The 25400-nt window shown below is 39.0% G+C and overlaps 2 protein-coding genes across 3 annotated transcripts; one reads left to right on the top strand and one right to left on the bottom strand.

Annotated features, from left to right (window-relative positions):
* Positions 1–3518: 3518 nt before the first annotated feature.
* Positions 3519–8518, bottom strand: LOC139137945 (uncharacterized). Its single transcript, XM_070706186.1, has 5 exons — positions 8168–8518; positions 6514–7151; positions 5254–5416; positions 4939–5083; positions 3519–4061 (listed from the first exon to the last, which is right to left on the bottom strand). Exons 1-5 carry the CDS (start codon positions 8366–8368, stop codon positions 3919–3921), a joined length of 1290 nt encoding a protein of 429 aa, XP_070562287.1. The 5' UTR covers positions 8369–8518; the 3' UTR covers positions 3519–3918.
* Positions 8519–10928: 2410 nt separating this feature from the next.
* LOC139139046 (uncharacterized) lies at positions 10929–23379 on the top strand. 2 transcript variants are annotated; one of them, XR_011553713.1, is made up of 3 exons: positions 10929–11175; positions 20699–22305; positions 22469–23379. XR_011553713.1 is itself a non-coding variant. In XM_070707748.1 (2 exons), the coding sequence occupies exons 1-2, from the start codon at positions 11167–11169 to the stop codon at positions 21869–21871; spliced, it is 1182 nt and encodes a 393-aa protein (XP_070563849.1). In that variant the 5' UTR covers positions 10943–11166; the 3' UTR covers positions 21872–23379. The 2 variants fall into 2 exon arrangements, 1 of the variants encoding a protein (XP_070563849.1); XM_070707748.1 differs by having other exon boundaries at positions 10943–11175; positions 20699–23379.
* Positions 23380–25400: the final 2021 nt, after the last annotated feature.

Consider the following 25400-nt stretch of genomic DNA (forward strand, 5'->3'; position numbering starts at 1 on the left):
ATTTAACTTTGCAAAAATCCGTTACATAACTTGTGGATAGGTCATCGGTATGAAAATAAGGTTACCTAATTAGACGTCATTAACATAAATAAAATGCTAATATTACCCATAGACCCTCGAGGTTTTTCTCGAGGGTCTATGTATTACCTGATGCATATAACGCGATAGATCTTGAGCGACATGCTCAAAAGTGGAAAAGAGTGCAGTGTTAAACTGGCCAAAATTTCAGCCTTCTTGCTTTTGCAAAATTATAGATATGGCTGGACACCAATAATTGTGTGGAATTCTTGGAATCAATGTTCATGTCCTGCCACTTTTTAGAAGTAAATATACAAAATAAGTGTATTCGGAAAATTTTAAACAAATTGCACAACATTGTCACCACTCCTATCAGATACATTGGTCTATCCCTCAACGACCGTACAAATTTTGAAAAAGTTCGTTATATCTATTCGTCAATATGTAAATCTGTACCTTTGATATGTGTATTCATAATACATTATGGAAGGCATTGTGTTGTAAATTATTGGAATTGGAATTGGTTAGGTAAATAAAATTTGGTGAAAAGTGACCCTGTCGAGTATTGCATACCGTTACATTTCGTTCTTGAGAAATATTTACCTGAACTTTATGTCTCTCGAGAATTCCCCAGAGATCAGCTCAGGTCGTAAATGTATTAATGATAAGAATCTGTTCGGTTTTACTTAAGGTAATATGCACCTCGAAAGTGAAAGACTTAAACTTTTGCTCTAACTTTCCTCAAGGAATCTTTCAATCATTGTCTTTCAAAATCAAGAATAAAAATAGGGGGTCACCGTGCAAATTTTGGTACTAGAGAAACAAATAACCCAAGATTTACCGATATTAGAAATTCAAAATGGCCGCCATACCTGTGTTAACTCTATGGAGAAAAATAAAAATTTTCGAATTTCAAAAAACTAAGCCGGTGAAAAGTTTTCTTTCACCAAGAGGTTTAAATGAACCCCCACATGTGGTATATCAGAAGAGAACTGTAAAAGTTTGAGAGTCCGAATGTCTGTCCCCGAGGTGCGTTCTACCTTTCCTCGTCAAAAAACTCGCGGTATTTGGCTTGAGTAATTTAGATCGGTGCGGGTGTGTTAAAAGGCAGATAGCGATAGCAACACCACACATTTTACGACATAGATATGTGATTTCGTTATCAAAAGTGAGACAAAAAATGACACTCGTCTCGTCCGAGTTCCAGCTGCTGCCGATTGTTTAAATATTTGTAAACGGTGTATACTGAACAGCGGTGGAATTTCACCAGGTTCCGCGCAACTGAGCAAATAATTCACCGAAATATACTGAGTATTGACTCAACGATATGGAATATAGACAAACACATCGATTTGAATTCAATGACTTCACCTCAGAATATAAATTTCTCTCGTTGTAATTTTTCCGGAAGCAAAGCGCGCAGAATCACCTGGAATCTGCCATTGAATAATGGTGAACACTGGAAAAATGGGAATTTTGTATTGTGCGTATTTATGTATGGCAAGAGATCTGTGTCAGTATTGCATTATTATAAACAAAAGGAATTCTTTTCGTTGTTTCTTGATTGTGGTGAATTCTTTGCTAATGCGTGGCGAAAGTATTATGTTTTTGTCAAGGGATGATCATGTCTGTTTTGATAATGTATGGAATGGTATGGCATACATCGCGAAATACAACAAAAGACAGACATGGAAAGAATGCAGATAGTTCACTGAGTGTTTCATGTATTATTATTGGCTAAAGTGCACCGAACAAAGAAAACGGAATTTCAAAGCGTCAAGAGCGTCATTGTTTGTCGAAAATTACCCTGTTTAGCTTGTATCAACACGGTGCGTGTAACAAGTCCGGGAAAAGGGTATATAGCCTTCAGTTATACTTATATAGGTGTCAAAACGAAGCTGGTTTGTGGGAAAAACCAGAGACGATGAGCGAATGACGTAACTGGACACGACCATCCAATTATGACAGTCGACCGTCCATGAGAAGACACACATATTGGAACTATGCTTCTTTTGAGGTGAAAATATTTATAGCCCCCTTTTGATAACACCTCCATTTCAAGCCCATTGTATTCAAAGTCAGATAATTGTCTCTCCACATATCTTGATCTCAGTGCATTTCGACAATAATATTTGATTTACAGTCTGTTTCGGTGTAAGCTATAGTACTAGAGAAACGAATTACCTAGTATTTACCACACTTCAAATTCAAAATGACCACGATCCCTGTGTTAACACCATGGGGAAAATAAATTTTCAATTTTCGAAAAACTAGGAAGGTGAAAAATTGTCTTACTCCAAGAGCTGAAAATGAGCGCCCAAAAGTGCAAAAAAGTGGCGAATCAGAATAGAACTGTAAAATTTGAGAGTCCGAAGCGCATTCATCATGACTTCGAAAAACTTTTTCGGTCACAGGTACCATCCCATAGATTCTTGTCATCGTGTAATTCTTACTATCATAAAAATTAGAGTTTATGTTGTCATGACGAAATACCTTTCAAACAGCGACTTATCTGTCTTGATCCAAAGATTGTGCGGTCTGTTAACCCTTTGCACCCTGACCCCCTGGTACTATATGACGTCATCGGACATTTATGTCCGATCCGGGTTCAACGGGTAAATTGCAAATTGATGTTCATTATTAACATCTTACGGGCCAGTGTGGTCAAAGTGTATGTGGTACTGTTGACACGAAATAGATCGTTTTGGTATTTCATCGGAGTCGAGCTTCTTTTCTACTCTGCAGTACAATTTGCCTTACCATAAAATTGTCAATTCTTCCCACAATGCAATAAGGACGTGAGCTGGATAAATACTTTGTATTCAATCTTAGATGACATATCATATTTATCTTTACCCTATTTCTGAAAGAGACGTCAACTGCGTGAGGACACCAGAAAGATTTTAGGTAATCAATTGGTGTGTGTATGATATATAATATATATATATATATATATATATATATATATATATATATATATATATATATATATATATTAATAAATATATATCCTTAAGTACCTACCTACATACCTACATACATACATACATACATGCATGCATGCATGCATGCATGCATGCATGCATGCATGCATACATACATACATACATACATACATACATACATACATACATACATACATACATACATACATACATACATACATACATACATACATACATACATACATACATACATACATACTTACTTATACTTACTTACTCATGGGTGTCTCATTGGCGATTTGAAGTTGGCTACAAATGACGGTATTAAACTATTTACCAGCTTCCCCGATCATTAGTCCGCAATGCCTTATTTAGAAAGTAAGCTCTTTAGCCCGAGCTACAGATGCAGCTCTGATACTGAGTACGGTTTATCTTCTGCCGCTCTACGATCCGGGAAACACATAGACAGCGGACAAAAAGACAGGCAGACAGACAGACGTGACAAACACGCTCACACTAACAAACGCAGATTCTCTGACGTAATGACATCAGGGAAACTCACGAAACTTTTAATGCACATGTAAATGCAAACTGTTATCCTCCGTCTGGAATCTTAAAATTATTTTGTTTTGCACTGCAACTAAGAATTACAGTCATACATTATACTTTGTGGTTTCCATATTTCTTACCGCAATGATGTATGTACGAAGCAATGCATGAGTAACATTGTGTATGGCCACATAGTTCTTAATCTTTTAGTCTGGCTGTTGAGCTGTAATGAACAGTGACGCATGCCGTCATCAAGAAAATGGAACACACTATTTCACACGTGTCAATCCATAGACAGTCTTTCTCGACTGTCTATGGTTAATCTCACTTTTCAAAAGGAGGAATACTTTGATGAACTCCTACAAACTTAAATCATAAATTCTTCCAGTTTGAGGGCGGCGTTGCATCACAGATACTCCAGTCTGACAATTTCTTCAGGTACACCGGGTAGTTGGTCAAGGTGATAGCTAATGGCACCGTCAGCATCGCGTTCATCAAAAATGAATTCAGACCAGTTTGAATATTGCACGCCGATGAAGACCTCAGCGCCTGAAAAAGTCAAAGGAATTTAGCCATACTTTTTGTCATCGATCTATAAACAACAACCGCGTAGACTTTAAACTTAAAACCGTGTTTGCTTTTCGTAATGACATGTTTCTATGTACTAGTAATACGTGTGACAGCTCTCCTAGAGTACAAGTGCAGACTGGACGAGTAACGGTGAATTCTCCAAGATACATATGTTATTGTTGATGTAAACGCGATTCTTAAAATCTATGAATTACTGTATCGAGTTGTAGGGTGTTCGTATGCGACATCGTCCTTCATATAGACAACAAGTTAGTGATTAAAACCGAAATTCTACGCTTAGCTATTATACACCGATTCAAAGAATAATAGAATCGCACACCCCAAGGACATGGGATCAGATTTCTCACTCGACTTAGGGATATTTTTCCCCTACCGTCGATCCCACACTCTCAGTGGCCAGGAATGTGAGAACTGTTCCTCCCACCCTCTATCTGTCTATCTGTATGTCTGTCTGTCTGTTCTGTCTGTCTCTGTCTCTGTCTGCCTGGCTGGCTCTCTCGCCGTCTCTCTGTCTCTGTCTGTCTGTCTGTCTGTCTGGTTGGCTCTCTGTCTGTCTGTCTGTCTGTCTGTCTGTGTCTGTCTGTCTGTCTGTCTCTCTCTCTCTCTCTCTCTCTCTCTCTCTCTCTCTCTCTCTCTCTCTCTCTCTCTCTCTCTCTCTCTCTCTCTCTCTCTCTCTCTCTCTCTCTCTCTGAAAGACACAAAAGTTTGTCTATTCAAAAAATGACACATTACTTTTTCACTGCATTAGTTGCAATACGAGAGCTTGCCCAGCCGTGGGAGATTTCCTTCAACTTTTGGCTTAAAGTATATGATATTAAAATATGAACGCACTCACGATAACAAACTTCCTGTTCCAAAAGTGACAGCATAAAATCGTCCTTCATCAGCGGAGACAGATTATCTGGTAACGATTGGAAGGTTTTCAAGGCATTGTATATACGAGTGGACGGTACTATCTTGGCGAAGGAGGTGACGATCGCCTGCAGGTATTAAATCGTATAGAAAATCGAAAACCAAGGCAAGTGAAAACGAGACTGGAACTCTCAACCATGCAAAAGTTTTGATGCTCCACAGAGTAATTGAATGTAATTTGAAGCCTTTATATTGACAAAGTAGGTGTACCTCTGTCTGAACTCTTTCTCCATCTTACCTCAGAATACGGTACATATGATATATACAGGCAACTAATCTGGTATTTTCTCATGACGTTATACACTGCCGCCGCTACTTTGTCGCCGCCATATTGTCTCATATTCTCGATCGCCCCGGCGCACCTCGGGTCATTCCACGCGGCACGATTGCCAATATCGCACCTGCAAACCGATCATACGGGATTGGATAAATCTCATCTTTCCATGAAAGATACACCTCCAATTGCATGTAAGTTGTAAAGGCAAGGCAGCGTCATCGATCCCATAGCGAAAATTTAAGGGAGCGCTGCACCCAATACAGCCTATGTTGCTCAAAATCACTTTGTTTGCAAATATTCATTCGATTTTAATTAATTTGTTAACCAAAGATATTGGTTTTTTGTTCACCTTTTTAGCTTATTAAACAGTAGTCAGTTACGTGATAAAGAAGTGTTAAATTATGCAAATGTATGCAAATCCCCGATTTCCTGGCTTCTCTTTTCTTCCAATTTCAAGATTTCAAATGAATTTAACTCTACTCTAGCTGGGTCGAATTTTCTGAAATTTTCACATTATGTTCTTTACACGCTATATAACAAACCGACTAGTTTGTTTGGTCATAAAATTCTTACATTTTGAATAAGCGGCAATTTTTCTAATCATGCTTGTGATTTTAGAATGGAGATAGATAATGCAAAATGAAATAGTCGTTTTTTTCTACATATAAGCTTACTCTTGTTTCAAGTGAAATATTAAATTTTAGAAAAAAGTATCAAGTTTTTGACTTAAATTGATTTTTATCATTAATATTAAAATTTATGTTTTTTACCCCAAATATAGATCCATTCATCCTTTGACCAAACTATTGCTACCATACTAAACTTTAGATTCTCTACTTTTTGAAAACATATTATAGTATAAGGGGGTTTTCTTGTCATACAAAATGAGAAATATTCATTTGAAAAAGACTGTGTTGGCAACATGCAGCGCCATTTTAGTATAAGTATTTTTGTTTCCCCTGAATATTGCAAATTCTACCTAATTATTAATTTTCTTTAATTTGAACGATAAAGAAACAGCTATCGCATTGATTAAGGTTATTAAGTACAGTATTTCACTTTTCATCACCGGAAGAGGGTCAACTAACTAAAAACTAAAAGGCCAATTGCTAAAACGTCATGTGCCTTCTTTTTGCTGGTTATGTTTTGTTTATGAACGTGCACAGCCAACTAATTTTTGTTGCTAAACATTGTAGGTTGTTAATGTATGAACCCACGTACTGTTCGCCTGTTTTGTTCCTCCAATGGAAAGCGAGGTACGGTTTTCCGTCACACAATGCCTGTCTTGCGTACGCAATCGCTGCTTGTATCGGTGGCGCTCGTTTCACATGTCGATTAACATTGAGAGTCAAGTCGCTGTCCCCGGGAAAGGTCCAGTTTTTGAAATTGTATGGATAATGCATTGCCAAGCACTTGGTAGTCACTGACGAATCGAAAAGAGCGATGGCGTCGCTCTCACTTTGTATTTTTAGTTCCTTTGGAAGTATTACGTCCAGTAACGTCGCAGACATATTTCTTGTAACGCGGTATCTGTGTATGAAGGTGCCGATTTCGTGCACGCTCAAATGCGGTGCTGCCAGTACCGCTGCCACCTCGTGGCCACACTGTGCTGTATATTCCTCCTGTGTAGCCACTGGCAAGAGTTCTGCAAGCCTGGTCTCGTCAAAGGTGCGCTGAAACGGGACGAGATACTCTCTCGTCCGATGACGATGTCTCAAAAACGGTGTCATGACAATAGTTCTGTTCAAATACAAGGCGAACTTGGCGGCAATCTTGAAGTGTTTGAACTGGAACCCAGGTCCCCCGCCGCTTATTCCGATTGGTAGAAGATACTTTTTCGGATCCACTGTCGCCATCTGCTAAAGAGACGAAATATCATTCAGTGCTAATATATAACAGAGAGGAATGGCATTGGGACCGACTGATGTTTCCTGACCCAGGGTTCCTGACTGCATCACGCCTGCACTCATTCACATCAAAATAGCTCCATGGTTGGTGCCAGATGGTAAGATAGATTTAAGTCTGTGCAAACGCAGACCAGTTAACACACCTAATGACTCTAAATATTTTGCCGATCATTTTATCGAGATTTTCCCGTTGGGGTAGAAACGGACTCTCAATTTTTTACAATTATTTTCTCTCAGAGTAAGACAATTTTCATCGTCTTAGTGTTTCGGAAATTGAAAATTTTATTTTCGTTCATAAAGTTAACACTGGGATGGCGGCCATTTTGAATTTCAAATATCGATAAATGTCAGGTAATCCGTTTCTCTAGTACCAAACTTTGCTCGGTGACCCCTGATTTTATTCTTAATTTGGTAAGAGAATGGTTGAAAACTTCAGTGGGGAAAGTTTGAGCAAAAGTTTAAGTCTTTCACTTTTGAGGGGCGTACTACGTTTTCATACAAAACTCTCCAATTATAGTCGATGTTACATGTAAAATGGCAAGGTCTGTGATTCTGAGAGTCAGTAACTCCTCGGCAATACGACATATCCATCAAATAGGCATGTCGAATATAGATTAATAGCTTAAATGTCGTTTTCCCTTCCATTAGTTATATCACGACCACACACTCCTGCAGATTTTAAACATTCCACTCCATTCAAATCAAATTGAAAATTTGGTTTTATTTTTGATATACCGATATATTGAATTACCTATTCATAACTACATAATATCGTTTGGCCGCAAAATACGGCAGATTCCGCGGAGTTGGAAAATCCGAAAATGCTCATGTGAAAATCGAGTAGGAAATAAGTTTATTGCTAATATAACTAACTATGTCAAAAACACATGTTACTAGGGAAATCAGGTCCCCGTTGCAATGGCATGTCACGTCCTAACACTTAAATTTGAAAAAAATAATTTTCTTACCAATCCTTGATTCTCCCATCTTAATCCAGAGCCATCGCCACCCTCCTTGTTTGTCATCCCATCAATGACGTCATATTCAGCAGTCCCATGAAACTCGCGTGGATTCCCCGGAGAGAGTGTCGAGAAGACGAAGACGAAAGTGGTCGTCATGGAAGCGGTGATGCCAAATATCGCCACATGCTTTGAGTGCAGTGACCGCATTGCTTTTACTACCCACTTGACGGTTTTGAGTTCAACACAAACTTTATGCTAGATTTTTGAAACATAAAAAATCGATTCGATTCTCCGGAGTCCGCAACGTAACGGTGTACCTTCAACTTTCGCATTAAGCACGAAACGGATATGCACTGCGAACATTCACCACGCAAAGTTAATTTATGTTCAAACCGAGCGGTGTGTTATATATTATCATATGTAAATTGGATTCTCCATCTGCGTGACTATAACGTGGAGGGGATCAGCATTTTTATGGGATGGGCGTGTGTGTCGAGATCTCACTGAAATACCGTCAAACTCAGCATTGCAGACACATCCGGGTACCTACTGTTCATGTTATACACACTGCCAAGCTCCTTTGTTTTGTATAAATGGATGAATGAAGCGTCAAGATAATAACATACATATAAAGCTGCAGAGTTCTAGAAATGCGACTGGGGTGTTTACTGAGGGTTTTTATACACATTTTGAAGCAGTTTTTCTCACTGGCATACGTTACTTAAAAATTATTTTCAATTTGGAAAAAAAAATTTGAAGGCAGCTAAGAGAGATAAAGAGCAACATAGAAAGCAGTACTACATGGAGATATATACACACTTGTGCCCTAAATTTATGAATGCGTGTAAGTGCGGTACTGGTTGTGTGGGTTGTTGCTAGCTGGAATTAGCGTATAAAATAGTGATCGGCAATCAATAAAGATCAAATGTTCAAAGTGCACTTAAATGTCAGGCTACTTTGATTTGCCCAAAGCCTCGTGTCAGCATACCGAGTGGTAGGCACTCAATTGACGAGTTAAGTATTTTAAATAGCGGTAGAATATTAAATATACATTGGCACACGAAGGCCTGAACTGAGTGCATCTAGCTCCTTCACTGTACCCACTCTGCTTGGGTAGAATCTCTGTGTAATGGTGACAGTCCGTTCTGTTGATTGTTCAACTGCACTGAGTCAATTCACATTTAATCAGTGCTACCATATGGGCTTTGGATCGCGCTGGGGGCTATTGAACTGCCGGTTGTCACCGTTCGGGCGGAATTCTTTTACCCTATAGACAGTCAACAAGTTCTTTAGTGAGAGCTACAATCCTCCGAACGTCGGTAATTTATTGTGCCACATAGTATGGAGGAAATTTAGGATAGGCAATTCACCATGTTTTCGTTTTCTCTGAAATGCTGTACCGAGTGAGCGACAGTGGATAGGTATGCACACACTTCAGAGTTGAGCGAATAAAATGTTTTATTATACTACATTCGCTCATCATTTAATGGCTATATTAATCCCTTCGGTGCTTGCGAATCCATTTTATATAGCTGCACACTACGTCCATATCATATCTCTCTGTCCTCGGCCTCCTCCTTCCCGGTATGGTACGCTTAACACTGTATACAGTAGAACACTCTAACACGGATTAATTCCATATTCCGAGCGGTTCTCTCTGTTGCCTCTCCGCTAGGCGACTGATGCCGTATGTTGTGGGTTCGAACCCGATTGAAAACTAGCCGTATTCCATATATATCGAAAGTGTATATGCAGGTTCACCCAACCGAGTCGTTTTTAAAAAACAAACAAGCAAACCTGTCGCCATGATGGGCGAAAACAACTCCGATTTCAGACATAACGCATTCCTGAGACAGACTTTTTTTCTGTAAAATGTGAACAACCTTAAAATCTAACCATTTCTCGACATGCTATAAATTGTTTGGTTAATTTGCAAGTCGATATACTCATAGACTTAGTAAATGTCTGCCGAGTATGGAAATGACATCATAACATAACATCACTGGAAGCAACAGCCGAGCTCACGTGCTCTATAGGTCAAGGGTCGTTCTCAGCAATGGACGTCAGCTGAAATGCGGGTGCTCCAGTGACTTTTTATCGAAAAATTCCTGGTGGGAATTTACTGTCAATTGTCTGTGTTTTGACTTTTTAAAAAAATGACAGAGACATCAGTGAACATCCATAAGTGGGAAATGAGATCTACACAGCGAGCTAAAAAGCGTGCTATTTGTGTAAACCTTGTAGTGTCGCGTGGAAAATCTCATCAATATTTAGGTGTACAACATACCAGAATTGCTCAAACTATTATTTAATAACATTTGATTGGTATAAGCCGGTGGCAAACAGTCCCAAGGAATGCGAGTGACGAAGTGTCTATAAATTCCAGGGTCGAATAGTTTAACAATTTGTAAAAAAAAACTGGCTTTACCGTGGCTTTGGAGTTTACTTGTAAATTGTTGTTATTTAAAAGTACGTTTCGTTTCGCTGTTGTAGTGCACAATGTCGTCGGCATAGCCTTCGATGTGTATCTGCTAAGATGAACGTGTGCATTTTGACCATGAAACGAATTCCCTGACAGTTTTCCATATCAGCTCGTAGTTAATATCGCCTTTGTAGAGGGGATTAGACGCTCGGTGCTGGGCTCGAATCACAACCGGTTAATAAAACCGTTTCGAAAGCCAAAGAATTAAACCTAAGAAATCCCGGATCAAGTCGAACAGTAAGAAGCCTTGATGCATATTCCAGTCTTGTTTACGACAGAACGACATTTAATAAAAAAAGATTCCAGCAGACTGACGCAGTCAACGATAACAGTTCTCCTGGATGGTCACCCGATGAGGACGAGCCTTGAACGTCATAGCAAAACTTTTCGCCTTCCACTTTTCTGACATACATCAGGGACTGCCGACCAGCCTGACCAAGACATCAGTACAAAAGGGCGATTTCTTAAAGGGTTGAAATCGACGTCGGTTGTCAGCCGTGCTTCAGACAAAAACTGACTTGAGATGCCACAGGTAAGTATGGGGAAACGATAATACTTGAAACTGTGACAACGGTATGCATTTTTGCGTTTTGAAAAAGAAGAAGGCAATACACACGATATTTTCGCAATTTTCGTTTGCGACGTGCACATTTTATTCAAGATCACTTAAGACTATTTGTCCCTCTTTCAAGAAAAGAAAATTAACTGCTAAAACTTGGAGAGAAAACCAAAAATACACACATCATCGAAAGCATAGCTATTTTGGAATGCATCGATATATATGTAGCAAACACCCGCTTAAGGAAGTCACGTGACAGGCGATTTTAAAGCCCCTCGGCAATTGTTGTTCCTGGTCATAGCAACAATGATGGCGTATTTCCGTTCAAACTTGTTGTCATGAACAGGTAGTCACAATTTTCACTGCGATTGTACTTGTCCCTGTTTTTGTTTGAACTGTACGACCGAAAACAATGTTAATAATAAGAATTGTTTATTCCACTTGCACTGTAGGCCTCCAGCCCTATGTGTTGGAAAATAATACATAACAACGAAAATAACAAACAGCGAAAATAACAAAAAATAACAAACAGCGAAAATAACAAACAGTGACCTTGAATAGATAAATTACAAACAACCTAAATTGGAAATCAAAATACAAAAAGCATAGATTAATCAACTAGCTCTCCTTTTTTTGAAAGCATGAAATAAATAACAACTTAATTTTCGAAGTATATTTGTATTTTATGTTGACATTAACTGAATGAATTTATCCACACTGGGATTGATGTGATAATGCTCCGGTAAGTATTTTTCCCTAAGAGCCTGGTAAAGTTTACATTGTAACAGAAAATGGTATTCGTTTTCGATGATACCTTCATTACAAGGACACAATCTATTTTGGCATTCCATATTTTTACGCCGACCCTGTTCAATATTAAGTACATGATTTGATAAACGAAATGAAGTTAAAGTGGATTTGAAAATTGGTTTAATTTGAGTAAGTATGGTTCTACAGTGAGCGATGATTTGAAGAGTCTATAGGATTCAAGTCTGCTGTATGTGCTCATATCAGTGTGCCATTGTTGTAAATCAATGTTTTTGTTTGAACTGTACGACCGAAAACAATTTTGATGTGAAATGTCATTTGAAAATTTACATGGCGACCTGCAACAAAGCAGTTGCCTCAATTATTAAGAGTATAAGGACAGCTACAACAAAGTTCATCCACCAACGTCACGGACAGAAGATCATTTCAACAACTTTAATTGAGGATCTGTGTTGCGATTAATTGTAAACAATGAAAGTGTTCGGGCGTATTCCAACCTCTCTTTACTTCTGTCGAATATTTCTGATTGCTGAGCGTTAGCTCGCCCTGGTAACTTGAAATATGTCCTTTGAATAAATCGGACAATTCGTAGTGAGGAAATACGTATGCGGAATAATATCAAATAGATTGCAGAAAATGTTACGTGTAAGGTTTTACGAATTTAGAACCTCGTCAGATGTACGTAGCGGCCTATTTAACACCTATGGGAATCAACAGTTCTGCTTTGAAATTAGAGTGGGGTTGTACAACAGTTGCGTGGTGTGTGTGTGTGTGTGTGTGAGTGAGAGAGAGAGAGAGAGAGAGAGAGAGAGAGAGAGAGAGAGAGAGAGAGAGAGAGGGGGGGGGAGGGAGGGGTAGGCAGACAGAGAGAGACATGAACAGAAAGAGAGACAGAGATGGGCCCAGGCAGACAGAGGCAGACATAATGGCAGACAGACAGAGACAGACAGACAGACAGATTGATAGACAGAAGACAGACACGGGCAAACAGAATGACAAACAGGGACAGACAAACAGGCAGACAGACAGACAGATAGACAGACATAGGCAAACAGAATGACAGATAGACAGGGACAGACAGATACCAGCGAAAAACACTGAAATTTTGTCACTTGATTGCGGATGGGTTTTTACTCTAAGGGCTAAGTTCCTTGAGTGTACTCGCTTTCTCCAGTAGATTTACCTCTATTTTGTGTTGACCAACGTAAGACTTAACTCCTTCGAAAACGTTTATCGTTTAACACCGAAATAATTTCACTTACCAATATGCAATCAAAATATTGATTACTGCAACCGTATGCTGTCAAGCCCTTAGCATTTCCGAAGGACGATTTCAATTAGCAGTAAGTTTTTCTTACAAATGTATTGTATTCGTGTGTAGGGAGTTTCTTAATACTTTGGTGAAAGTGAACTACCATCAGCTGGGTGACAACGTTAGGTATTCACAATATCATGACGGCGGGACCTTGGCCTTTTGTATATCATCGGATAATATCGTCTAAAATGTGTAAGTCAGAGACTGCAAGGAACATGAGACCCGAGTGCTCTAACATTGATAATCGTATCGATCTTATCGCATAAAACATCATGTTGGGCATGTACCACCAACCCACTTCTAATATTAGACTTTTACTCAGATGTTAGACGATATTATCTATTTTATCCGATAATATTCTATGACAGAGCATGTCAGGCATGGGCCACTTCCCAACCCCTCTTATATTAGACTCTAAGTTAGACAGTTTATAGGCAATATTATCGGCTAATGCCTAAAGTGCTAATGTATCGTTTTGACATGTATTTTTTTAAATCTGCAACCCGCTTGACGGTGTTTATGTTTTCGACTTAACGCAGATCTCTATTCGATGTCGCTTTATAAAGTTCGCTTTTCACAGGCTCCGAGTTATTATCCGCTCACAGCTTGTCATTGCGTTAGGTCCAACACAATCAATGAAATCTGTCTGTTCACTGGCATTCGCAATTTAAACCACGGCTACTAGCAAGTGTTAAAATTCTTTTTCACGGGACCTTTAGGCCTACTGTTATGAAATACACTACAGATCGCTGTGTAACTAATTCATTGCTGTACTGCAGAAACAAACGATGGCAGAGTGTTTGATTTCCGTTCACGAGACATCCATTACAGCGAAATAATGTACAACCCACAACACATATTACACCGTATGCTGTGATTGGATCGTTATGCTGGTTAGTTCAGCACTTAAACACGTGCAAACACAGACACGGTTAATCCATACTTATTGGTCAAGCATTTCCGTTTATGTTCAATAAGATGGCAGTGAAGAATAGTAAATGGGTTGAACTAATAATAATTTATTGACAGGGTAAGATTCTGATTCCGAGAGACGAGGAATGGTAAATAAAATAATGTACACGATTAAACGGACGTTTGCTCTTGTGCGACGTCAAGCTGCGTTCTATACTAAACTTGACACAAGCGGATCGTTCCAGTCGTATTGCATTGGTACCCGAGTACATTTGCACATACCTGTATATCAGTAAATGTATTATGCGCTTACAAGTCTAGATAGATAGATAGATAGATAGATAGATAGATAGATAGATAGATAGATAGATAGATAGATAGATAGATAGATAGATAGATAGAGAGAGAGAGATACATAGATAGATACATACAGAGATACATACATAGATACATAGATACATACATAGATACATACATAGATACATAGATACAAACATAGATACATAGATACATAAATACATAGATACATACAAAGATACATACATACAAAGATACATAGATACATACATACATACATACATACATACATACATACATACATACATACATACATACATACATACATACATACATACATACATACATACATACACACACACACACACATCCATCCATCCATACATACATACATACATACATACATACATACATACATACATACATACATACATACATACATACATACATACATACATACATACATACATACATACCCACCCTCAAACAAACATCAAATAATAATTATAATAATAATAACAAGGCAGTATTGCTGAAGGCAATGAGTACTTGGGCCGTGATAGAGTAATTTTGAGGACAATATATACTAGTATTCAAATATGGTCTTGAATTTCCTCCTGTCGATTAGGCATTAGATTAACTGGTTATTAAACGAAGCAATGGCATGACAACGGCAAAATATGTCTAGCAACTTTTGTGGAGTTTGAGGCAGGGGTTCTTTATTTATAGTGGAAATTGCTTAAACTCCTTAAATATTCAAATTACAGCAAATTTCTTTTGTTCTCGATGGTAGATGTCTAATAAATATTAGTATGTGCACAAATAACATGGTGTTTGTTTAACTATATTTTGGTGGAGATTTCAGAATCCGGTCATGACCACCCCCTCACAAAGTCTAATGGTGCGTCCCTAAGTGAATTGTTCTGGCATTGGGAAGCAAACTCAACATTACAGGATTTTATTAGAGCCAGTTAAAGGGCCTGAGAGGTAACTGCAAAATTTAACCAACCTCAAGTTACCATTTAATTTTCGCAGATATTCATTGCTATCTATAAATTTTGCTTATGGCAGAATAGGCGAAACAAAGAAAGATTTTTGTTAATTCTGCATTTCCAAAGCTTGCCATACTATTTGAAAAAAGGGTATAAATGGAGTGGATTCCTGCCCCATCCTGAAGTAGGTTGCACCATGTTGTATCTGTAAAGATGGAAAGATTGCACGTGCACCATTTTTTGTGTTTATCATAATTGTATGGCAGTACTGTGGCCATATTCGGGAAGAGAACTGGTTGCCTTACAGAAATCTATCCTTGTAGTTCAACTCAATGGATAATTATACTTGAATAAACATCGCAGAGTCAGAACATTTCCATGAACTAACTTTAATATAATAATAAAATCAAAAAATATTCTCAAAAGTTGTGCAAAATTTGCATCAACTTAATGAGTGTTTGATATGACCTACTAATCTATGAACTGCTAGACAAACTTTTGAACTGTTAATCAAGTGTCAAACATAGCACCAGAAATCGAAGCACAATCTGGAAACCTTTTTGAAAATAACACAACTTGCGAGTTTTTTCCTGAAGTAACATTAAAAACACAACTGAATTAACTATATTATCAAACAACATGTGCACTTATTACACGTAACTCTCTTGACAATTGGGTTTGGAAAAAATACAAGATTTATCCACTAAACGAGTGGTAACCTACACATGTATGAAACTATTGAACACATTTATCAAACATTCATTATCTATACAAGTTGAATAGTTGTTGAATGGAAATTGTCAGTGAAACATGGTTAATTTGCCATTCTATATGAACAATGAGAGGAAGTGAAAAACACAACATAATTGGCTTTTAAGGTTATTTTTATGACAATTTGCAAAATGTCACCACAACAGATTACACTGCATTTTTATAATTGGTACTGTCAGGAAAGGGCCGAGTTAGCACTAATTTGGTGTATCCAGACGCAGATTCTGAAGTGATTGCATGCATGCATGCAAGCTGTTGTAAAACGATTCATTGACAATGACATAGTCTCTACTTGTAATAGGAGTATTAGTCTTGATGGGGCAGGGAAATGTGGTCATTAAGAAGTATCACTGAAGTGTACATGTTGAGATCTATGGGCACGTAGGTCTATGTTGTTGTTCCCAATTTGAAACATCAGGCATGTCTAAGTTCTGGTTCTAAATCGGGAAAAAAGATCAGACCTCTAGCTGTATTGGCCAGCCAAGAAATACATATGTGCATAATAAATGAGGTACAAGATGTGACATCTTAGGGTCTAATATCACATCAAAATTGAAGGGTATAGAACTTGTGGTTACTGAGTTATGCATATATATGTATAATCAAGGTCAAAGGTCATCAACACTGGACAAAATGTTTAATATGCGTTTAGCATATTTACGTATATTGACGTATATGGAACACAATACTAATTGCATATGCAGCTTTTATATTTTTGTATATGGAACATTCCAATACATTGATATGCGTATCGTATTTCTATGAAGATCATGAGTATACGTAATGCAGATCTTTGCACACTAAGTGTACACTGTAGTTTTGCATTTTATTAGCATACGTACTGTATACTTAATGTATTTAACACATGTACAGAATCAGTATATGTGTATATATTGTTGTATATCAAGCATTTTGCCCAGTGCAAGGTCACGTGACATTTTGAAAAAAAACATTGTATTGCTAATTAATCCCTACATGCCAAAAATCAGACCTCTAGCTCTATTCGCTTGCCCAGAATTAGATATGTGCATAATTAATGAGGTAAAGCGTGTGTTGGCATAAGGTCTCCCATCCTACTAAATATAAAGAACATAGCACTTGTGGTTACTTATTTATTAACATAAACGTATATTTAAGGTAAAAGGTCATCGAGGTCACATGACATTTTGTCAAAAAATTTCTACCCTATAGTTATCCCTATATACCAAAAATCGGACATCCAGCTCTATTGGCTTGCTCAGAATTAGATATGTGCATAATTAATGAGGTAAAGCGTGAATTGGCATAAGGTCTCCCATCCTACTAAATATAAAGAACATAGCACTTGTGGTTACTTATTTATTGGCATAAACGTATATTTAAGGTAAAAGGTCATCGAGGTCACATGACATTTTGTCAAAAAATTTCTACCCTATAGTTATCCCTATATACCAAAAATCGGACATCCAGCTCTATTGGCTTGCTCAGAATTAGATATGTGCATAATTAATGAAGAACAATATGTGGCGTCATAAGGTGTCCCATCATACCAAATATGAAGGGTGTAGCACTTGTGCTTACTGAGTTGTGGACAAATATATATATTTGAGGTCAAAGGTCATTGAGGTCACGTGACATTTTGTCAAAATAATTGTATTGCTAAGTTATTCCTATATACCAAAAATCAGACCTCTAGCTCTATTGGCTCGCTCAAAATTAGATATGCGCATAATTAATGAGGTACAATATGTGGCGTCATTAGGTGTCCCATCATACCAAATATGAAAGGTTTAGCACTTGTGGTTACTGAGTTATGGACAATAACGTATATTTGAGGTCAAAGGTCACCAAGGTCACATGATATTTTGTCAAAATGTCTGAGATATCTGCGTGAACCGATGGACTCACTGATGGACTCACGGACGGATATGACCCAATCTATAAGCCCCCTGGACTTTATCGGTGGGGACAAAAAACTGTGTCACTGCATCCTTTAGGCAATATGAATACGATGAGAAACTAAATTTTTATTTTTCTTGGCCTTATACATGGGAGTCTATGGAGAACTGCCTTATACATGGGAGTCCAAGGAGGTGTAAACTAAAAAGTCCTCTAACACGGCCAAATTCGATCGCATTGTGAAACAAATCGACGTGCATCTGTATGGGGTTTGGTACTATTCTTGTGCAAAGTTTGAAAGAAATTGACCAGGGCACGTCTGAGATATCTGCGTGAACGGACGGACGGACAGACATGACCAAACCTATAACTCCCCCAGGATTTCGTCCGTGGGCACTGAAAACAACGCAACAGTTATTACAGCTACACCGGCGGTAGGTTCATATCCAGAGCCCCGTACGGTCTGCCGCCGTCGCTTGAAAACAATCTCATAAACCTGGCCATATGGGCAACTGTGTATGGCAGCTGGATACTTGACTTCCCGGAGAAGGCGAGCTGTCACGTTCAAGCTCAGGATTATTTGTCGATCAAATTACCTTACCTAGATGAAATTTTGTCTATAGGCTGAAATTTCGCCGAAGTTTGACAAAATTACATCGATTTTTCAGGTTCATATCCGACATTTTTGAGTTTTGAGTGCAGACAGAAATAAGTTTTGAGGCAACATGGCTGCGACCCCATGTTGACCCCTAGCCCTGCGTACGATGCTATGTGCTACAGCTAACACACAGCATCGTACGCAGGGCTAGCGAGAGAGTTGCCGACATCGACGGTTATTTACGAGAAGTGAATAAAAGACTGTCATTTTTGGAAGCGATCGTAGCGGAGTAGCTGAGGTAGGCTGGGATACGACTTGGGCCCAAGAACGCTGAATTTCGGCAGTAATTTGGCTTTTTAGGTCAAGTCCCAAAATGGATTTGAAGTCACCGACCCTACGTACGGGTCTTTGCAGGGCTGTGGTGAGCGGGGCCATTAGCTGTAGCGGAACACAAAGCATCGTACGCAGGGCTAGTTGACATCAAGTGAAAAAGTGTTCGCGATCAAATCTTCCTATATTTTTTTCAGAATTTTCGACAAAATCATTGCTTCTTAAATCTTTTGTAAAATATAAAATACTAAAATAAAAATGCGATGTGCCATGTCTCCAGATTTCTAAAATATCGTTCGTTGACCGTTCGACAGAATACTCATTTCGCAAACTTGTGACGCAGTTGAAATTCAATACAGACCGCCAAATAATCTTAATGAGACGAGATCATTCTAGACATCGTCCAAATTATCCAACCATTCGCGTTAGAGTTCAGCTCGCTTATAGAGTATCATAACATTCTTCGGCCTTCGTTTAGATCGACCCTAATCTCTCCCATTTAGGAAATAAATACACAAACTTCCTTGACAAAACTTCGTGCACCATCCAGGACCAAACGCACTACAAATCTGTCTTGACGTCATCATCTCCTTACATGGTAATCGGCATACCGTATTTTTTAGCAAAGGAGACACAGAATACGTCGGAGTATTCAGTTTCAAAACGTGTTACATTGTGTGATGTTGTCAAAAAAAGGTAATGTTACTGCAGTGGTATAAATTACAAAACACAAAAGTTCAAATCAGTTTATTTTGGACTGGCTTTACCCAACATTTCATATTGTTTCTTATGCCAGATTTGACCACGTGCTTACTGGCGACCCCTTCAAATGGTGTGTTCTCCTGGAAAAACAAACGTACGATTTCTAAATGAAGGAGGCGAAATTTGCCCCCCAAAACTCGAAACCACCCCTTTATTGGGTGTACCTAGCTATTTTGAACGAGCTTCTCGAATCTGCAGCTCTATTTCGAAATGATGGTCTGGTTTTCTCAGCTCAAGGATAAGTGTTCTCCATCGCTGTGGGCATTACTATTCTCAACTGGGGGTAGAGTTTCCAGTCGTAATGTTTTTCATTGTGTCCGGGATATAAAACCTTTCCTTTTCACACTTTTACTTTGATTAACACTAGTCCACATCTTGTCAGCGATTAAACATGTTTCAAGTTTAAATGTTAAATTCTGGTCTCGAGCCCTCTTGTTCGACCAAACTGAAATTACCCCTCCCACTTTGGCTCGTCCAGTGGGTGTAGCAAGGGTCGTGCCATCGCCTAGGAAACTTAGGGTGCATTAATTGTTGCATTTCGATGCACATTTTGATTATATTCAGAAGATTTTGTGGCAAAAACTCAGATAGAGAAGCATTAATATTCACATCTCACTTATTCAAGACTGGCTGAGAGCAGCACTTCCATTCAGTTAACATCATTACGCCATTATGCCAAGAAAGATGAAGCCAAGACATTTTGCCCTCCCTGGTCTCAGCCAGAAATGGTTATACCTTACAGAGTTTTTTCCCACGGAATGAAAACAAATGTACTTGGGCTGAGGCCCAAGTACAATAATACAAATTATAATTATTATTATGACGTATCTTCAGTTTTCTTGACTAATGCTTTTCTTGTTTGTTTTTGTTCAGTCCACAGTGCAGGCGTCCGCGCCGTCCAACAAGTCTAAATCTGAGCGAGGGCAGATATCAAATCGACGGTTGAGTTCAAGGCTCATGTCAGCCAATCGTAACAACCGAATCGAAGACAAGCGCCTGACGCGGAAAATTCAGACGCTGGAGGAAGATGAGCATCGCAGTATGGTAAAACATTTCAGGGAGCGGTCAAACTTGATGTGCATCATGGAGCAGCTACACTCCGATATGAGAGCGACTGTCGGTGATGGCTTTTTCGATAAAACTGAGGCGGAAAACGATAATTCTGCCAACGAGAAGCCAGTCACAGGCGGAAACGCGGGCCCCTCGGGCAGGAGACACTCGAACCACACGCCGAGAGATACGCGATCGAATTCGACCAGCAGCGACATCAGCGCTACTGACTATCGGCTGATACTCAACAGAAAGGGCATCGCCCAGAAACAGCCAAATCGTCGGCGTTTCACCGACGTGGCGATGCTGTCCGACTCAGACGATGACAACCGCGCGAAGAGGACTTCCCCGCACAGGAGAAGCATCGACAAGAAGAGGCAGGAGATAGCCTCACAACGCCAACAGCTCATGCGACAGAGCGGCTGTGCGCGTGCGAAAAACGTTGTCAGTCACTGCAGTAACAGCTTAGAGCACCGGCATGCCAAGACCATCTTAGAATTGAAAAACATAAGTAGAGACGGTAGTGCACACAGAAGGATGAAGGAGAAAATCGCTAAAGAATTTTCCGTCAGAAGATCTCCTCCGCCTTCTCCTGTGTCCGGCAAGCGATTGGCATCACCCCGCCAGGCAGCTCTTTCAGGAAGCGTTTTCGCGACTGTCACAAAATCCAAGGACTATGTTCCATCTACAATGTTCGCTAAGACAGCTCTCGTTGACCGCCGCTGTACCACAGCTCCCGTAATCGCGGCACCTCGTAGTGCAAACTCTATAGAAATAACCACAAAAGGGCTAAAGTCGGACACACCATGTCCTCCGAGCTCAGCAGCAACAACAGAAAAGCATCCGTTTTGGCACCCAAAGCAGAAAGCGCTGTCCGCTGTGTTAACAGAACGCTACCGCAAGAGATCCCAGCATACCTACAACGAACAACTGTCAGGCAGGGTCCACGGATTTCTTTCCAAGCCATTGCCTGGTCATGGAATAAGCACGATCTAAAATTGTCATTTTTAAAGTACATGATTAATGCATAAAATATCTCTAATGACAAGCTGAAGCAAGTTAGAAAACAGACTGTGGCGTTAATTTCCCTAAACTTGCATTGAAAGAGAATGAACAATGTAAAGTAGAACACGATAAAACGATCCATGAGTTACATACATACATACATACATACATACATACATACATACATACATACATACATACGTACAAACATACGTACAAACTTACATACAGAATAACATCTTCAAAACCATTATTTGCCATACATAGCTGAACAGAGTTAGAAAAATCAGCATCTTTTTCAGAAACCCATGAACATTTACGTAAAACTTGATTACACATGTGATCTGTACTGATAACAATTTGTTTCACTGACACATTTGAACCTAATGAAAATGACAGAGGAAACATTTCAGATTCACTGCGCAGTTTGGGCCGACTTGCAGCGATTTCGAAGCTGTTATCCAATTGGTTGGCAGAATCGTACCGTTATAATGAAATAATACAAATAAACTCCCTAAGTTGCTGTGAATAGTGACAATCGACCAATCAGATATAACCTTGCAAACACGCTGCGAGTCAGCCGCGCAGTTTTATTGAAAAGGAAAGAACACTTGTGAAAAGATCTAAAGATGTTAATGTGTAATCTACAACACTTGCACCCGTGTTAGCAGTACATGTAAATTCTCCCTTATTCCTATCAACACCAACTCTACCATTCAAGATATGTAAATTGTAAGTACAGCACAGTGACAAGAGAGATCGACCATACAAATTTTTATCATTGTCTTTTGACACACGTGTAAAATTAAAGGAGTCATTATCATAACTATACGAAGAATCAGTGACATACTCAGTATTGTCATCCATGGTATAATCGGGTTCTTCACCTGTACGAGCGTTGAAATCACCTGTGATGATGACATATACCTCTGGTAGATTTATAAGAATATCAGACAATTCATTTTTGAATAGTTCAACACCATCTGTAGAAGTCAAACATAAACTTGAGTGTATAGAATTTGTGCATAACTTCAGAATTTGTGGACAGACGAAGGATATTCAGGAATATTACTCGTGTATTTATGTAACGGAATATTGAATGGACAGCAAAATGGATAATTATGGAAAAGAGATTGACAATGAAAGAGCGAGGGCCACAATTGCAAATTCTAAGTTCGATTGATCCAAAGATAAGAAAAGAGGTACTTTTTGCCGACTATTTTTGTCACATTTTTGTTCAACTTTCCTTGTGAAGTTTGCAAATAATTCTTGATTTTACTTGTGAGCGACTACATTTGTTTAAACTAATACTCATTATTAAACGGAAAATTTTGATATATAAGACTTTTTTCGCGCTGTACAGTGTTTTAGCGACGAATCATGAAAACTAATCCCTAGGCACACCTGAAGACATCTGTGGGCTAAAACCTCCTTTAAGTGTCTGTCTATTTCAAGGTATCTATAACGGTAAATAAATACAAATATTCCTCTAAAGATAATGTTGAATTGTACCATGGCTTAGAATTGGCCCAGTTTCCTTCAGTCTTGCTATCCCTTGAAACTAATGCCATGAATGCACATACAATACCCTTCATCAAGGTATGTGTCGTTTGACATTGTCTATCATGTAGTTGTCACCTCACTGCCTGTTCTGATAACGAGTCTCAGCAAGGGAGGTTGACACTTCAATATTGAGAGGGAAAATTGACAATGACCGGAAAGACAATTTGTGTGTCATTCATCACTGCGCAGTAATGGCATCCTTTGCAGCAGGGGGGGGGGGGTGCAGGGACTATGTTTGCAGCTATCGCGTACAGCTGAAAACAGAGGGTTATATTAAAAGGAAAGAACGTGACTCCCCTTTATTTTTCAAGATTCGTAGCTCCACCGGAACTTCAAGAATCTAGTGCTAAAGTGTCCCAAAAGTCAGGCATAGATTATCGTCAACATATTTTCAATGCTTTTCAAAAAATTGCCTTGGGGGAGAAAGAGGTTGAAGTTAAGCACTGCCGATGATGACGAAAGTACGGGGAAGGTATGAGAGCGACTGGTTTGAAGATGTAAAAGTGATTCGTTGTGAACACAGCGCATCGAGAGCAGAGGACTGATATGTATATATATATATATATATATATATATAGACTGATTTAATAAAGTTAAATAAAAGAAATAATAAGAGATACATGTACAGGGAAAAAAGCGCATGCGCGAGTAACACCAGATGTTTTACGCCTCACAAAATACACATGCCAAAGTGATGGACCTCTTGATTTTAATGTTGACGATTTTGAAAACCAAATCTCATTAAGGTGCTAGGATCTAACTGAAGTGCTTCATTATCATTGCCTTCGTCGGGTAAAGTAAAGGCATAGGGGGTCCAATCTCCGATGATGACGATGATGATGATTAAATATTTAAAAATGAAGATAAATAAACATATATTTGGACTCAGTAAATTTGTTGTTATTGTTGTTGTTATTGTTGTTGTCGTTGTTGATACTATTTGCAGAAAAGAACAAAGTATGCGCTGCAAATTTCAACACAGCCTAACTATACATGTGCGTCGCAAATTCAATACAGCCTAACTATACATGTGCGTTGCAAATTCAATACAGCCTAACTATACATGTGCGTTGCTGCCTAACTATACATGTGCGTTGCAAATTCAATACAGCCTAACTATACATGTGCGTTGCTGCCTAACTATACATGTGCGTTGCAAATTCAATACAGCCTAACATTACCCAAGGGGTGTCACTTCATTGCCACACACTTTTTTTCGATCGCCAAAAATGCACCTAGCATGCATCGAAATCGGTAAAATTCGACGTAGGGTCAAAGCACATTAGTCCTTCTCAATAATACTCCAACATTTTTACCTCTTACCGATGAAAAGTCGAGAAATCAGCAAGTTTTTCAGCGTATCTGGACGTCTCTTACATTTCAGATTTAAAAGGCGAGGCAGTGTATTGAGTCACGTGGGCGCTTTTCAAATCGAACCAATAGCAGAGCTCGCCAAAATGCACCCAGCAAGCATCGAGAGCGGTAAAATTCGATGTAGGGTCAGAGCCCGTACTGAACGAATGGGCCCAGCGTGAAAACCCGGCAGTAACGTAAGTTTCTCACGTCTTTGGAAGACTATGGGTGACACTGTCTGCGTGCGTCTGCATACGAAATTCTGGTAACTTTAACAGTTCCAGTTCACCCGCAGCAAGAGATCGTTCTTTCCAAAGATGTGAGAAACTTACGTTGCCTCCGGGTTTTCACGCTGGTCCATTCAGCTCTGCTATTGGTTCGATTTGAAAAGCGCCCACGTGACTCAATACACTGCCTCGCCTTTTAAATCTGAAATGTAAGAGACGTCCAGATACGCTGAAAAACTTGCTGATTTCTCGACTTTTCATCGGTAAGAGGTAAAAATGTTGGAGTATTATTGAGAAGGACTAATGTGCTTTGACCCTACGTCGAATTTTACCGATTTCGATGCATGCTAGGTGCATTTTTGGCGATCGAAAAAAAG

This window comes from Ptychodera flava, chromosome 8 (genome assembly GCF_041260155.1).
Source record: "Ptychodera flava strain L36383 chromosome 8, AS_Pfla_20210202, whole genome shotgun sequence".
Taxonomy (NCBI): Eukaryota; Metazoa; Hemichordata; class Enteropneusta; family Ptychoderidae; genus Ptychodera; species Ptychodera flava.

Bases quoted from the DNA above. Each gene is read 5' to 3' on its own strand.
- LOC139137945 (XM_070706186.1), bottom strand. From the start codon at position 8,368: ATGCGGTCACTGCACTCAAAGCATGTGGCGATATTTGGCATCACCGCT. The intron at 5,417-6,513 runs GTACGTGGGTTC...ATCGGTTTGCAG, and splicing joins AGGAACAAAACAGGCGAACA to GTGCGATATTGGCAATCGTG. The intron at 5,084-5,253 runs GTAAGATGGAGA...TAATACCTGCAG, and splicing joins CATATGTACCGTATTCTGAG to GCGATCGTCACCTCCTTCGC.